Source organism: Toxotes jaculatrix, chromosome 12 (genome assembly GCF_017976425.1).
Source record: "Toxotes jaculatrix isolate fToxJac2 chromosome 12, fToxJac2.pri, whole genome shotgun sequence".
Lineage (NCBI taxonomy): Eukaryota > Metazoa > Chordata > Actinopteri > Toxotidae > Toxotes > Toxotes jaculatrix.
The window spans coordinates 3,234,237-3,251,673 of NC_054405.1; the positions used below are offsets into that span (position 1 = coordinate 3,234,237).

General features: G+C 41.1%; 1 protein-coding gene across 1 annotated transcript; it reads left to right on the top strand.

The window, feature by feature from the left end:
- Positions 1-26: 26 nt before the first annotated feature.
- Positions 27-16,880, top strand: jhy (junctional cadherin complex regulator). Its single transcript, XM_041051265.1, has 8 exons — positions 27-412; positions 3,560-4,265; positions 8,104-8,190; positions 9,071-9,522; positions 9,840-10,128; positions 13,372-13,443; positions 14,963-15,085; positions 16,671-16,880. The coding sequence occupies exons 1-8, from the start codon at positions 27-29 to the stop codon at positions 16,878-16,880; spliced, it is 2,325 nt and encodes a 774-aa protein (XP_040907199.1).
- Positions 16,881-17,437: the final 557 nt, after the last annotated feature.

A 17,437-nucleotide genomic window follows, 5' to 3' on the forward strand; every position in this document is an offset into this window, starting at 1 on the left:
GCAGACCCTCCACCTACAACATAAACATGGATGAAGGACTGAGACATGGAAGGATGTGTCCAGTGTTGAAGACTGAGCAAAAGATGCCTCCTTCTCCAAGACAAGCCATTCTGGCCAAACACTGGGAATCTGGGGAGTCCGACACAGAGAGCTTGGCCCAAGAGAAAGCCTACCAACAGCAGCTACAAATGCGTATTGACAGTGATCAAAACAAATACGCACTGCCTCAAGAGGAGAGTTCTGGTAGCTTCCAGCAGGGAGATGGACAGTATGGAGATGTAAATGATGATGAAACTGGAGATCTTCAAGTTTATGATAGTCTAGAAGTTGCATCAAACCCCCATGCCAAGAGGAACCCCACCCTCGTACAGACTGAATATTTGGATACACAAATGGATGAAAGAGAAGGAAGGTAAGTTACACAATTTCTGTTTTTTGTTTTTTGCTTTTTTTTTTTTTTTTTTTCAACAAATAGCAACTTGTTCTGTGTCACAGTGAAATTATGGTCACACCCAGCATCAGTAATCTGTGGTCAGAAGTGTGTTCTGTTGAACATGAAACAATACCTAACAATAACACCAGGCTGTAGTGAACACACTCTGGCTCAGAGGTGTCCAAACTGTTCCACAAAGGGCCGTGTGGCTGCAGGTTTCTGTTCCAACCAATCAAGAGCGCACAGTGTGACCAATCAGCTGTCTGAAGTCTGAGATCAGTTGATTAAATGAGTCAAGTCTGGTGTGCTGCTGCTTGGTTGGAACACAAACCTGCAGCCACACGACCCTTTGTGGAACAGTTTGGACATCTCTGCTCTGGCTATACTTCTATACCACTGTGACAAAGTTACAGCTTCAGTTAGGTGAGCAAAACAAGGAGGCTTTAGTCTCATGTTCAGTGGTAGGAATGACCATATGTCACATTTTTTCTATTGCAAACAAACTCCATGAAAAGAATATGTTAGTCACTCTCTCAGTATCGTCTGACTCCCCCGCCCCGTCTGTTGCTCTCAGCTCTAAACCCACTGGTTCTTACTAAGGAGCTAAGTCTTTAAAAATGTACTTCACTTAGATTCAGTTCTGCAATTCAGAACGGGAGTAAATAGTGCAACTGTTGGGGAATTTGGTGCAATAGATGGCAACAGAACAATGTATATGGAATTAAGTCATAATAAACTGCAGCGTGTGTGTTCATGTGTTTATGGTCATGACAGAACATGTCTCCCAGTGTGAAAGTGTTGCATTGTGTTGTATTTTTTGTGTTTTTAATAGTTTTAGACAACAATGCGGCTCTATGTCAGAGGGGAGTGAGATATGTCAGGCTCTGGATAGACACATAATGCATGTTGGTTTTGGCCTTCAGTGGAATTTTGTGACAAGAAATACAAAGAACATCTTCATACTTAACCTTTAAGTGTCTGTAATACATTTGACTCATTCTGACAGTTCTGCTGTTTGGTCAGTAGATGGCAGTAAGTGATGTTAGAGGCACAATTGCTAAGGGCTTGCTGTTAAAATAGAACCTGCAGTCTCTATTTCTTGGTGAAAATAGTATCAAAAATAATTATTTGTTGTTTTGTGATAGAAATTTAATTTTACTTTAGATGGTTGTAGAGATGAATTGGGTATAGACACTATTGTCTTCAGACCCGATCTGACTGATCACATAATTGGCTGTCTAGCCTTGTCTATCGCAACAATTCTATAAACATGTATCATAATATAAGCCATTCACTGTGATGAGATTTGTGCCCGACCTTGTTCAGTTTGCCTATTGAACTGGACTGTCACTTTCACTGTCTGCGACAAATTAATTAAAATTAAGCAGATAATAGTGCTGCTTAGATGGAACACAACGAGGAAAATGCAGCAGCAATCAAACCCTTTACTTTGAAACAGCACATGGATGATAAAGGATAAATAGCCTTCATTCATCACTTAACAATGAAACTGTGTCAGTTATTTAATGAGATGCAGGCACTGATCGGACATTGTGGTGAGAATGGCCTAATTCAGGTCCTTTCAGAATAACAGCTTTCATTTGAGGGAAATTAGATTTTTGTTTTGTTTGGGTGGATCACAATAAGTGGTCACTCGTGGTTCATTAACAAGGATCATTGTTGCGGTAAAGGAGATCTCTCTTTCTCTCTTTTGAGGGAGCAGAGGTAGGCGTCTATGCTGAGGACACCTCATCTGTTTTTGCAATCTCGTGGACTCCGTACTGTTGTTTTCCTCTCCTCTTTCCCTCAGGCCGCGCCTGATAGTCATCTCCCTCCAAAATAGAAAAGGGGCATTTTCCATTTTCCCGTCATTAACCTGTGCAGATTGATGCCCACCAAGTGTGGGTCCGTCTCCAAAGTACATTGTTTCAGAGGAAAATGAACATGACATTTTCTCACAAAAGGCTCCATTTCATAGAGCTGAGGCAGTGGACACAGTCCCATTCCCATTATCATGTTCTCATAGTCCTCTCTACTGCCTCCTCAAAGTGGGTAAGCCTTTTCACACAATGCCATTGCATAGTTTACAAATCCAATGGGCATTCCTTATTCAAGCAAAAGATTCCTACTTAGGCAACTCTATTCATCCCTCCTCACCATGTTTTACTCGTATCTCACTCCAAAATTGCAAAAGGATATTTGAGTATAGTCTGTATGACCAGTTTTTTCGTTTTCCCATTCAGTGTTGGCACTATATTTCCCTGGCTTTTGTATTTAGGTGTCTGTATCTTGGGCAAGAAATAATAGGCTGTGGTGTTTTGCCAGTGTTGGAGGCATCACGCCTAGCTGCGTGTTGTCTATAATGCATTCTCCAACTTGTTTGAGTCTCAGTCATTAGAGAGACATCCCTTACCCTTTTGGCCTCATCGAAGTGAAGGGCCCTACACCTAGGCAACCCGGCCCCCCCTTCCCTTCCCCACGCACAACATCACGGCAGGAGAATTAGGCTCCCCTCGTCCTCCCAGTAAGCACAACAAAGAGGCTCTCCGCTATTTATTTTAATGAGATCTTTTCATCACCATCAGAAAGAGCATTTTAGCCTGCAATTTTCAGGCCATTTCATAAGCTGAAAATTGCCGTTTGTGAACCATTCCCCCGCTAGTAGCTCTCAAATACACTCTCATTAGTGAGCCTGGAGGTGAAAATACGAAAATTATCTGTAAATACAGGCTCATAATCCCCCTCATCTGTTTCAATTTCAGAAGTCTCTGATAAGGCCTAATACTTTGTTTGAGGACATCATCATTCTAATAATGGTGTAATGCCTCTTGTTCCTTTGACCTCTCAGTTCAGGACGATGTGGCATTCAGGTGTCTGTAAAACGTCCTTTTGAAATGGAAATGTCGTTAATAAAGATCCTTGCCAACAATTAAATCAATTACTAGTAATAAAATTAAGACTAAACTGTACATACATGGACATATTTTTTTAGAATTCAATTTAGTTTCTTATTTTTTTTATTTGAGCTTAGCAGTAGAGCTCTGATTTACTGATGCCAATATCAGTCTCAGGCTCATTGTACTGAACAAATTATCTTTGTTCCGTTGTTTTTCTTTAACCTTGCAGCTGTCTTCTCTCTGATGATGCCTATTCTGACCTGCGCTATGACCCCAACTGGAGGACCAACCTGACGGGAAACAGCCGCTTCAATGAGAGTCCACAGAGTTCTGTTGAGGAATATCACCAGCTCCCTGAAGAGAAATCTACTCAGTCTTATGGTGACAGACAGAGACTGGAAGTAAAAGGAGGATACAGATACATCACTGACACGAGTCCAGCTGTTATGGTGACTTCTCACTTGGCTGCCAAGGAGTCTGACCAGCCGTATCACCTACACCCACAAGATGGCCAGACTAGCTCAGTAACATCTCCCCATGGTCACAAACACGCTTCACAACATATATCACCCGAAGCTGACCTTTCAAGGTCACCTAGGATTTCTACTAAAAATGACAGTGACAACAGTTTATACAGAGAATCCAGAAAGAAGGGCGAGAATAGCTGTGTGTCTCCTAAGCTGACAAAGGAGATGAATGCTACAGGACTTCAGACCTACTACCAGCAAAAACCAGGATGCACACAAGGAGGACCCATCCAGAAAATAAGCACATCCACACTGAACAGTCCTAAGGGTTTATCAAATAAAAAACTACAAAGACAGATGGACATAGTGGAACGCAACAAAATAACCCTGGGGTGCAGCACATCCCCAGGTGGTTCCTATGTGAAGGTGCATGCACTTAAACAGGAGATGCCCCTTGCTGAGAATGAGGTGTGTAAAGAATGTAGTTTTCTCAACCAATAGCACCTGTTTACTGTGGAAAATCACACAATGGGAATTTGGTCTTAGAAATGTGACATCAAACTCTCAGGCAGCAGTGTAATGGTCACCATAAAGCAGGCATTCTTTTGAAACGGGTTGCAATTACAGAAACAGACACCAGGAGCTGCACTAGTATTGATAATGATTCATGGTCTGCCCAGCTATTGTTACACTGACAGGATCTAGCATTAAATTTGACAGGGGACAGGCTGAAAATACTGGAATAAAATATAGGAGTTTTTTTTTTAAATCCCAGTTTAAACTGTGTCAGTTTCCATTTGTGTTTTTGTTAGCTGTTCGGTAACATCCCCTGGCCTTATGAGTCATTGTTTTTGTGGTGGACAGATTCATTATTTCTTTTGAATCTACAGGCCTCTCTGATTTCCCTTTTTGCTTTTCCATTATAGGCAGTTTGTTTTGGACATGAACCAGGCAGATTGTGGTTGTAGTTACGATAAAGACATATTAGCCCCAAACAGCTATTGCTAGCTATTGCTATAAGTTTGTGATGATGTATATTTTTGGCAATAACTATAGTTTTTGCAGTATTAGTAAATGATAGTGATACTGATGATAGTGGTATGGTATGTTTTACAGTGAGTTAATCCATTGAACCTCAGCTACATTCACTAACATAACGTGTTAAGATGTTTTACACACAGAGGTCAGTTGTGGGGCTTGTTAGTACACATGTACAATACATGCTGTTGTTTCTTTCTATTGATTAGATATCTGTATTTACTGTGCACATAGCCAAGCATCCGTGTATTTACTCTTGAAAGCTTATTCTAATCTTGGAGACACTGTTAATGGGCAGTTGCTTGAATGCGGCTTGTCTCATGAGCAGAATATCAAACAAGCATCCTTGTTTTTTTTTTCCATTTTTTTCCTTCTGCATCAGGCAAGCTTATGCTGCTTTAGTAATATTATTGGTATCTATATTCCCTATATTGCCATCTGAGACAACAACTAAGAGAATATCCTATGATGTCTGCTCTGACCCCAGTCTGGAAAATTAATTTGGCAAAGGAGCATAGCTGTTTTCATCTGCCTTCTCCTCCACCATATGAAAAGAGCCATGTCTGGCTATGCAGTGCTTATTATGAGTTGATGTGTACAACAAGAACATCAGAGACGCATGGTTACCAATAGGCTCTTAGACGTCCCTGCACCTGGCACAGTGGCATAATTGGTCGGGATGGCCCGCATTCCCCATTTGTTGGGCCACAAGACTGTTTGCTGGCCATAATACCCCCAACCTTGTTCACCCATCTGAGCCCCAGCCCTCTACAATGTCTCATATCATCACCATTTACATAGTCAAGAGCCGTTAGCTTTGTGCAATGGTAAACAGAGCCAGAGCCTTTCCCTCTCCTGAACCCTTGTGTTTTGTCATTTTCCCTCTGAATTCGCTTGTTAGTTTTCCATTGCTCTGTCTCCCCTAAGACGTGTCTTACTTAATGAGGGGCATAGGGCATAAAAGAAGGGGGCATCAATTTGCATGTAGTCTGTTTCTTGTTTCATTACCAGATTAATCTATCAATGGGATATGTTACGGCAACAGTATGATGTAGCAGCAAAGCTTATTAGTAATAGACTTAGTAATAGACCAAAGTGATTTTGAAGCCACATTTTTGTAAACAATAAAAAGTAAAAACTGTGGCTTATGGTAGCATTGTGATTAACGTGCTTACAGGGGTAATCCACCCTAAAACATTTAAATTAACAGATGAAAGTTGTTTAAACTTGAAGCAAACATCATGGGACCTCTCTTTGACCTGGATTATTGAATAATTATTGGACACTGAATTAAGGGTCTTTGTGGAAATTGCTCAAGGTGAATTTTGTTTAACTGTGCGCATTGAAATTAACCACGCAAACATTCTTTTGAATCTACACCAAGGACTCACAAAAATGTGTAGACTCTACAGAGTTCATTATTAAGACAGCATGATCTGGTTATTTCTCTTGGTCACATTGGAGTTTAGTTTTCTGTTCTCTTGTTTTGAAGTAGAGCTTTTTATTTTCGCGCACACTAAATTATACGTTGAGGATCAAAGAAATAATATATAAGAATTTTATTATGTTCTATCTTGAGTATTAGATTTTTTTAAAAATGTGATACTGAAGTTTAGAGACAGAGAGAGATCCAAAAACAGTTTTTCAAAATTAGGATAACCACACATCTTTTATCACAAAGCTTACTGCTTCCTCCGACCCTTTCGTTGTCTGTTGCTCCTTGCAAACGACAGCAACACTCCATGTACAAATCGCATCAGTTTCACAAATCAATATGAGTCCAGATAAGCCAGTTGTTACTAGGCCCTTTTAAAATAACCCATTTGGTCTTTTGAAGAGAGTGGCCATCTGAAGGCAACTTGTTATAATTAGACGTGTTATTAAATGTACACAATTTCCTAATGCAGCAAATGTTTAGCCCGGCCAAGTGGCAGAGTGGCGGTAGCAATGATTGGCTTCATCGGGGCTTGGGCCTCCTTTGATAAAGACAGAAGTAGCAGATCAATCTTCTGCTATTGCACTCAGCCCTCAGAGTCCCTTCTCCTCTTGCAGGCCCTCACTTCAAAGCCAGGGGAACATAATGTACAATCTTTTAATAGCTTTAGACCAAAGCTCTGGGGAGCTCTCTGCCACTGTATACCCTGCCTCGGTCTAAACACCTAATCAAGATTACCTGGGCTGGCCACAATAGCAGCTAAATGCAATTCAAGATCCACAGCCCCCTTTGAAGTCTTCATTGCGAAAAGCAGATGTTTCCCGGGTACAGGAGGTAATACAGCTAGCTGCAATTGCCAGACTTTGTTGTGACATCGTCTCGCAGAGAAGCAATTACGGGCCTCCCAATTTAGTAGAAAAGATATTACACAGCTTACCATGCTCAAAATGCAATACAGGCTTGATCATTTGCTCCAACTGATTGGGATTTTTATAATGGGCGACAAAAGGCAATGTCAGAGGGAATGGGTAAAGGTGAGAGGTGCAAAGTGTTTGTGTGTGTCTGAGTGTGCGCACTGCCGGACATACAGTAGTCACTGACACCTGCTCCTGATCTTCAAACAACTGCTCTGTCCTCATTCATCTGTAACAGAACCCAAATGGCTAAAAGTCTCTCTGTCATTTGGAAGAAAAAAAAAAAAACAGATTGTGCTATTTTGCAGGTCAGTTAATGTGTGGTTTCACTTAATTACCACATCATCAGAATTAGCTTGAAAGCTATAGGCAAAGGATCGTTCAGCTTACATCCTGAAACAGTGTAAGGTCTGAGCGGTTGGTCCAGCAGAGTTCGCTCAGCATACTAGTAGCATTTCAGTCTATTAGATGCATTCGCAAACACACTTATTGATAGATATATTACAACTGGATCCACTCATTCCTTGTGACCTTCACCTATTCAACCTCACCGAATTAGTGGCATTCAGTGAACCAGTCTTCAGTCTGTCAATACCATTGATCCACTCAGATGGTCCTCTGCCCCTGGGGGGAGTCCTGAAGTTAACTAAATGATTTTCATTACAGCATTAACAGAACATATTTCCATGCCACAAATGGATACATTAGGAACAACTGGAACAGAAAATTGATGTAATTTGATGTAGTCGAAGAAGACAGGCATTGATGGTAATGGATTCAGTATTGATACCCCTGTGTAAGTGTAGGTGTCGGTAGGTTTTAATAGTCTGTCACTCGCCTTAATGAAAACATATAAAGGACTTTTGTTTCAGCGTGCCTCTGTATCAGCAGGTTGCTTTGCCTGTGTTTTCTGTTGCAGGTGCATGAGACTGGTAAGGAGACGGCCTCTGCAGAGACTCAGGAGGACCCCGAGCTGAGGTGGCTCCAGAGAACACAACAGTTGCGGGTAGGACTCCCCTCTCCCACCCTTATTTTTTTTCACTTGGTTGACATTGTCAGCCCAAACGTTAGTGTGAAAATCCGGTGTGAAATCTGGTGTGTTTTGCAGTATTGTGGGTGTGGAATCTGAACTGCCTAGATTCTAACAAAGGTCACCTTACAGGGAAATGATCACCCTGTCTTTTAGTTAACTTTAGGGAATGTGGACCCAGTCACTCGTGGCATTGTTTCACTGTGACTTGCCAGAGATGATTTTTAAAATAAATAAATAAATAAAAAGAGGAATCGGAGTGAAAAAGGAGAGGATCTGAGAAGCATTATTGTTTTGAGCACTTGAGCAGCCACCTTAACACTGCCAAGCAGAGGAGGATAAATATTTTCCCACTGGAATGGGAAAAGCTGGTGTTTGCCAAATCAGCAGCATTAGATGCATGAGACGCACGCTCATAGACCTCTCGCTAGATAATTTGGTCAGATCATGCAAAGAAGAGTGCCAGCCCTTCTTATTCTGGGAAAAGAATTGTGCCTCTTACTCGGGGCTCATGTTTGCCTTTTGTTGTTTTTGTGTTGTAAATGGGCAGATTTAGAGCTGGTGCTTTGTGCTCCACACCACCTTCAGCAATAGGCAAAGCTATACTTTGCAAGTTAGCATATTTCACAGAAATGCAGAGGATTTAAAAATATAAACGTTGACAGCAACAGTCTTTGGATATGATAGTGGCAAAATTAGACACGCATATTTAGAGGTTATTTGTTGGCATTAAACTCAGTATTCTCTGCAATATGTTTGGGTTTTGTGAATTAACACCCTTTGCACAGTACATATACACATCCTACATTCATGAAAAAATGTAATCCTCAAACTGTTAATCCTGCTTTAACCTCAGGTCACCCATCTCAGCATGAAGAAGAAATCCCAGCAGAAAGAATACCCCAACCCCTCTCGACAGCCGCAGCCCCCTGCCCTGGCGGTCGAAGCTGAGCAGGGAGACTGTTTGAGCTCCCCATTAGCAAGACCAGCCGCTGTAACTCAGCCAAAACCTCAGAAGACGACTTCATCCCAGCCTTTGCCCCCCACCATCCACCTCAACATCAGCCTCAGCACTTCATCCCATCTTCTTTCATTACTCCAGCAGAAGGGCCAGGATGCCATCATCGACTTAGCATCTCTTCATGGTCGTCCTCGTTGGAGCCCCACATCTCAAGTTCAGCTTGCCTTGTCCCCAGCGTATCAGCAAACAAATCCAGGAAAGTCCTTCCGCATGCCGCAGGAAGGGCTAAATGCACAACTTCACCAACCAACCACCAACCTGCAGAGTATCCCTGAACAATGGCAAAGGTGAACCATTTATACTGTGTTTTTATTGACCAGATATATGAGGAAGATATTTCTTTTAAGGTTCTCATGGAAAAGACACATGAGCAATCACAGTACAACATATGACAAATGACAGCATACCTGTAGTCTGTGTAAAATGAAAAGCACTAGCACTGAGACAATGAGTTGAAAAATATGTTTCTGATACACAAATATAGGCATGTGTAATATATACAATAGTATAAATAATAGCAATAATATTGCTATGTAGATTTTATTGTGTAGTCTGTTATCATGGGAGCCTTCATTATCTATGCACCAATAATTCTGTGTTTCAGGACAGCTGCATTATCCTATGAAGGAGAGGACCAGACTTGGAGTTCAAATGAGGTTCATACTAAACAGTTTTCGCAAAACCTCCCCAGGACACCCACCACTGCTTCGTCTCAGGGCCTGGGCTCATACACAGTTCTTCCACCTATAGAAAGGCCACTAACAGGAAAAGAATCTAACATGAGCTCTGGTCAGAGTGTGAACACAGCCTACCCCATCCACAGAAGCAGCTCTGACAGCTACCTGGTTCAGATGGAGAAACAGAAGCAGCTGAGGGCGAAAGCTACTTGTAAGGTTAGTGTTTGTGAGCACCTGGTGTCAATCAGGCACTGAGATGTGCTAACCATTAGTGTGCATTGCATGCACACTATGGCTGGTCTTAATGAAAATATGTGGTCCCAATTCATCATAAAAATGCTTTACTCTCATCATTAACATCATTAATTAATAATTCCATTATGCAACCCCTCTTCATGGCCATAGCCCAAATTGACTTAAAGTTACTTTTATTCAACCAGCAAGTGTTTTCTTGATTGGAAATGACACAGGCGTCTCCCAGAAGATAATAAGACGATGTACAAGAGGCATCATTGTGGAAAAATATATTTCTCAGCTTTTATTTACATTTAAAAGTAACTTTAAGTCAAAATGAATATGTGTATGAATCATTTCAGGCTTGACTGTATATATATATATATATATATATATATATGTATAGACACACACACACACACATATATATATATATACACAAATATATGTGAAAAGTTTGCAAAAGTAACAAAAAGTTTACAGTGGAATTTCTAGTTCATCTGTCCCCATGTATTTTTAAACAGGGCTCAGGGGTCACAAAACCCACTCAGTGCACACTGAATAATCATGTTCAAGTTAGAAAAATAAGAACAAATTACGCAGTTTCACCTAACAAAAGTGACACATGAATTCTACAATTGAGTGGCATTCCCCTTTAATCCCCACATACACGAGGGGTTACACAAACAAATGCCCCTTTGAAGTCCCCAAATAATCCCCTCAGCTGTCTTCATGCAGGGGCTGCTTAATCCTGCAGGAGTGTTCTGGTGACAGGGGGCATAAAACATCAGGTTAATTGTCCAGCTCCACTAAGATACACTTAATTGCTATAAGATGATGACTATATAACCCACAAAGCTGCAGGCTCTGAAAAGCCATTTTAAGATGTGTTAGAGGATAAGGTGATTAGAAGGGAGAGAGTCTGTGAGGCGCAGGGAGACTAAAGATGCCCATTTGCATTTAACGATTTCGCTGTTGTTGATTTTCCCCCCTCTCTTTTTTTTTGTTTGTGAGACTGAGCTGTGCCACTGGGTCCTGAGTGGAAAGTGACTCAGCAGTCCTGCCTTTTCCTTCGTTCAGACAAACTTGGTTTGTCAGTTATTAAAATCAGTGTGCAATGTAACTCAGTACTGTGTGAACTTATTGTTAAATTACTGTGGAAGGAAAAAGCCAATAATGTTATTAATAACAGTATAAAGTGATACCACCTTAAAATTAACAGTTGGGTTAGGTTCACCCAGGAAAGGCTAGAACATATGATTAAATGCTTTGGGTTGTATTCACACTGGAGCCTTCACATTGTTCTCCTGTGGTGCCCACCACTCCCCACCCCTTGACCTCCCATCTCTCCCACCATGTTAGCCATCATGTCTGACAAGATTACAGGCTCAGTTTGTAAAGCAGTCTGGCTGCAGAGCCTGGGCATGAAAGCAGATGAGCGTGACTTAGGGGTTGGGGAGAGAAGGGAGAGGGCTTGGAAAGAAAGGTACCCTGTTGTGTCCGTGGCCCGATGGCTGAGGCAAACTGAAATCCCCCTGCCAAAAAGGAGCCAGTACAATCTGGAATGATTAGCTCCCTTTTGTCTCGGGTAGCTTGTGGATTGCATGCACCCATGTACACGTGGTCACACACAATTCATCAGCAGCACCTGCGAAGGAACGGTATATAGTACATCTGTTTCCATGTACACCCATATTACTTGTTTCAATTCAATTCAGCTCCCCATCAGTGAGAGAAGCACCTCTGTATCATATCAGCCTGCTAAGGAAACACTGTTAGCAAAATCCTGTAAAACCTCATGCTTATTGAAGTTTGGGCTTCCCTAGGTTAAAAACACTAGTGGGCACAAACTAATGGAAAACAGTTACAGGTTTCTGCGTTAGTTGAAATAAACTGAGGAGTGAGTGTGACCTACACAGCCACTATAATTTGCTGCTGACAGATACACAAATTTCCACAGAAAAAGATAACTGTGGTGAACATATTGTTTGAGAGGTGATCTCAGTGAAGTATAGTGCACAAGAAAGGATTGTGTTTAATCACTTCAATGTAAAGGTATCATCGAACAGTACCAAGAGTCTACACATGCAAAGTGATACTGTAACTTACATTCTGTGGTGTTTTTTTTTTTAGCTAAATGCTAATGACAATGCCAACATGCGAACATGAATTTTAGCAGGTTTACCACAATCGCCATCTTAGTTTAGTCTGATAGCAGGCTGGCATTTGCTATATAGTACAATCACGTGATATGGTGGTGCTAGATGAAAAGTCAGTTGATCAGCAAATTCTTTATGATGCATTGTCATGTGCCTTTGTGCCAGTCCATCACGTACATTTTGAGATATTCACTGAAAAAATGAAATCTTTAACCTCCTGGTGTCACTTGATAAAAAGACAGAGGATCACCAAAGTCATTAGGAAACTTCCTTTGGGTATCTGTACCAAATGATAATCCATCCAGTAGTCGTTGAGATATTTCAGTTTGGGCCAAAGTGGTGTACCGGCCAAAATACCAACATTGCTATTCATGGAGTCACGTCACTAGCATATCTAACATAAAAACAGTTAGTGTGTGTGTGGCTGAGCATGAAATAGAATCAGGCTTTATCATGTCAAGAACGCCCCAAATAGATGCACAAAAGGTCATTGTGTCCCATTTGATCAGATTTTCTCTCAAGGATAGTTAAAGGCACGGTATGTCTATACTGTTGTCGGACAAAGTAGTATACCTCTACGTTCAGTATATCAGCAGTAGGCAAATCTTTCTCAAATAGCTGAGCACTTTCTGGCTCCCTCTTATAGTGTAGTGTAGTGTGCTATCATATTTGATTTGTCTGTGTCTTGTACATTTCTGTAAGCTAGAGAGATGCACAAATAAGCAGCGAGGAGAGTTAGAAAATGTTTGGTGAAGACTGTGTCACTCACACAGTGGCAGTCTCTCTCCCTGTCATCTGCCAGCCATTTGTCTATCATTTGCTGTATTAGTGATTTTTTTTTTTTTGGTACCATTTGAAGCCAATGAGAAACATCAAAATGAGCCAAAATTGCAGTATTGTTTGTGCCGTGTTGCCATGTTGACAGCCGTCAAAACAAATGGAGTTCAGACAAAAGTCTGCTTCAAATTAAGTTATCAAAAGTGTCACTTGATGTTTGATTGCACAAATAGGCTTTAGTTATTGTCAGCTTTCAAACTATCTATCTGTCTGTCTGTCTATTTAACAGACATACAAGCAGCTGAAGACAGATATAAATCTGCGAGGCCTGCATCCTGACTACACAGCCATGGAAAAGACAGTAAGTACTGACCTGCAGTCTCTGACAGAATCAGATCAGGAGGAACTGTCAGTCCCCCTTTGACCTTCACAACCAGTTTGTTTTAAGCAGCTTCATTTATCCAGAGGTTCTTCTCAAGATAATCAACATGGCTTTGAGGGCAATGGTTTTACTGTCCTTGGTGTTTGGAGGGTGGTACCATATCCTGAAAATGTATTTTTGTTACAGTTGTTGCAGTTTTTACACAGACATCAGGTGTAGAATTGATTGCATGCAATAAATATAGATCCAATTAAACTGCAGCATCTTGAAGATGGTGGATGCTTAGTGGCTGGTTTATCATAAAAAAGCCAAAATGGGTCAATATGTGGATTAAGCTGAAAAATCATATCATAAGTACCCTGGACCTGGTTCTTGGTAAAACTAGAGCCCCTCAGACAGACAGACAGACCCCACATAAACAGGCACACACACACATATTCACACACGCGGCCCGTTCTGCTTTTTGGCCACAGAAAGGTGTTTCTGTACCTTGGCAGCCTCTCTAACTCTTCTTCTTCTCCTCACATGTAGGAAGATATTGTGTAATTTTACTCTCAGGAGCATATCTCTTGATAAGGCAAGCTAAATAAGCTGAACACAAAAGCTAAAACAAACTGTAGTATTGACTGAGAGAGAGAAAAGTGGAGTCACTCTCATTGGAAGCAAGCAAGGAGGAGGACACACATCAGGCTCCATGTTTTCTTGTATTTTTTTACATGCATGTAAACATGAACTATAGAGCATTTCATTTAGCTGCTTTCCATGTATGAGAACCCCTCTGGCCTTTAATCAATGTTTCTAGCCAAAGACAAGAGGCTAATACACAAGAACAGGATACAAAAGTTGCCCTGTGTACCAAAAGGTTATATTGATTTTCTGTTATAACAGCTATAAGGAGTGACTTATACAGAAAAAAAAAAAAGTTAAATTAAAATGTTAAAAATTTCAGAGTTAGAAATTATTTTGAACAAATACGATCAGCAGTTTTTGAATCTGTCCTCTGTGCCTAAATCCTGATCATCCACTAGTGCCAGTGTGTGTACTCAGACCCTTTTCCAGTTGTCCGAGTTTATCATTTAAAGGCTCCCGTGCTGTTCCACAGATAAAATTACATGCACAAAGCAAATGAGAGGACCTCTAAGAAGTTAAGTGTTCTTTGTGCTTTGATATATCTTTTGTTAACCCCCCAGTTGTAAAAAGTGAGCATGTTTGGCCAATTTACACTAGACTGAGCCCTGTGCTTCTCCAGGGGCCAAGCCTATTATTGAATGATATGTGTAAATGTTGATAGGCCCACTGAATGGCTAGCAGTGTTTGGTTTTGTTGGGCTGCGTGGAGAGGCTCGGCTGAGGGGATGCACAAAGAGAAGGGCCTTAAGGGAGAAATGGCTCAGTTAATTAAACCCCCTTTTATAATCTGCTTCTGTTTCTCCCCCCCCATCCTCCCCCCTGTCCCTCCCTCCCTCTCTCTCTCACTCCTTCACCATCATCAGGCTGAGAAAATGAAACGACAGAAGCTGTATTCAAATGTGATCCGCGAGCAGAACAAAAAGATAAATAGGAATCCCTTTCGACCAGCCAAGGACCTGGAAGGCAGTGACAAGACAGTTCCCAGGATGAAGGTGTGTGTGTGTGTGTGTATTTACTTTTTGAGTGTGCGTGCACATGTGTGAACCCTAGCACATGTCTCTTTCAGAGCAGTCATTTATACTCATGGTTGCTTGAGAGAGAGACAAGTTCTAACAAAACAAAATGACAAAGAAAGCGTGCACGAGACCAGGGAGAATCTCACTGTGGTTCCAGCCTGGTACCTGGGAACACTGCTGAAACTGGCCTCACACAGCCGCTGAGCAGAACATGATAATTCAGTTTGATAAAGTACTGCACTGCAGGATAATGTAAACACATAACTGAAATATTAGAATAGATAAAATCATTGCAAGAGATTGAACATGAGTCTCATTTGTGCTTTTACTGTTTGTACTGAAATTTGTTGCCAGATTATGTCAAGACTGTTTTACAGCACTGTATTGAATAAAGGGAAAAATATAGTCTTTCTACACCTCCTGATGTCTGCCGGGCCATGGACTGTCATCCACATCACATCGGATATCTCTCTATCTGTGATCTGTGATGCTCTATAGTTCCATTATATGCTAAATCCCCAAAGATCCAAAAGTAGTTTTATGAATTACATGTATATTCATTTTTGGACAAGACACAGTAACATCAGATGCTTGCTCTTTTCTACAGGCATATAAAATGTGTACAGGTCACACTTGTACTATTTACTGTAAAGTACAGTTACTGTTTTAACTGCACCATATCTCCTTCACTCTGTCGCCATCCCATGTTTTATGCTCATCTCATCGTGTTTCTTTTCAAGCATTTGTGCTGTCGATATTTCTTTTTAACAGACTGGATGTTTTCAAAGACATTGCTGTCTTCTGTAATGGCACTGTGTCTCCCTTAGTGTAATGGCATTATTTGCTATGACGATGGTGCAAACAACCTCCCCCTGTTGAGCTGTGAAAAGGGGGCCCTCTGCCACCCCTGTGAGGTAGTCCTGCTGTCTTATGTGGGGAAAAACACAGTAATGCAAGACACAAGATTGGCTAAGTCTTTTTTTTAAATGACTGTAATATGAAGCATTACAGTGAGTATACAGTATGACAGTACAGTACATGTTGCTGGATTACATACCTGTTCTCTCTCTACTTTGACCAGCCCCACAATTGAGGACATGGTTGTCAGTCAGCACCGTACTTATGTAACATTATTTTATTCATTACCAATAACTAAGTAATCTTGGTCACCTGCTCCAGCACAGCTTCTCCAGGTAGTGTGCAGCAGGTTACCATGGTTCGCTTATAGCCCGCTAATCTTTCTTTGTGATAACATAGAGGTTTCAGAGGAATTTTGATATTTTGAAATGCTTCACAAAGTGAACTCCTTCAACTCTTACACTGTCACTGAAGGAGAATTATACAGAACATGCACTTTGCTACGGTTTAATGTGTCCACAGCCATGGTGTGCAGCTAGTACTGTACTGTAAAGAGAAATGCAGCCCTAACACATTTTTGAAAGCTCACGGTGGACAGATGTTTTACAGACATCTCTGGAGGACTGGTTCCTTTTTTTTTTGAAAGCAGTTTGTAATGATTAAGTTCGTTAACATACATGTATATGTCTTCTCTTGTTCTAAGGCCTTGGAATATGCAAAGACCATAGCCAAACCCCCTGTACAGCCTCCACCAAAACAGAGGATGAAACAGCAGTCTGAAGGCTTCACTGAGGGCGCTGCGTACTGTCTGGGCATGGATGTGAACCAGCTGACCAGACTGGATCTCCTCAGAAAACGGCATGAAGAAGAAAAGCAGGCTGTGGCCCTCTTCAGAAAAGTACACGCAGTCTGAGGCAAGGTACAATTCACACTCACAGTCCACGGAACCCAGTTCCAAACATAGATGTTTGTACTCCAGGGTAAATTTGCTAGGCCCAGAGTCACATCACCATGTCATTAGTGTTAGATAAAGGTGATCTCTGAGAAGACTGGCAGCCTCAGCCAGTGCCTTGTGTTGCTTTTGACATTGTGTGTCACCAGGTCAGATTTTACAAAGAAATTCACTGGGCTGCTTCAGTGCACAAACAGAGGGTGCTGTTCCTTCATCACATACAGACCAAATGCTTTCAAAGTGTCAAAGCCTGATGAGGAAAGTCACTGACAAGATGTTTGTCTTCTACATTGATATCAACAACGACAAGTTTTAATAAATACATAAAAGAAATATGTACATATATTTAGGGTTGCACCAATATCAACAATATAAAAAAATAATTTCAGTTTTTTGTTTTAACCATTGATGCCTGTCTTTTCATTGGTCATTGTTTAGAGTTGGATTTAGCTTACTGTTAGTGTGGTAATACCGTTGGTAGTGTCATGTGTTCATAATCAGGCAGTGTAATATTGTTT

What these genes read in the sequence shown, in the direction of transcription:
- jhy (XM_041051265.1), top strand. Translation starts at nt 27, where the DNA reads ATGGATGAAGGACTGAGACATGGAAGGATGTGTCCAGTGTTGAAGACT. An exon ending in TGCCCCTTGCTGAGAATGAG is followed by an intron (nt 4,266 to 8,103) that starts GTGTGTAAAGAA and finishes TTTCTGTTGCAG; the next exon opens with GTGCATGAGACTGGTAAGGA. An exon ending in GGGCGAAAGCTACTTGTAAG is followed by an intron (nt 10,129 to 13,371) that starts GTTAGTGTTTGT and finishes TCTATTTAACAG; the next exon opens with ACATACAAGCAGCTGAAGAC.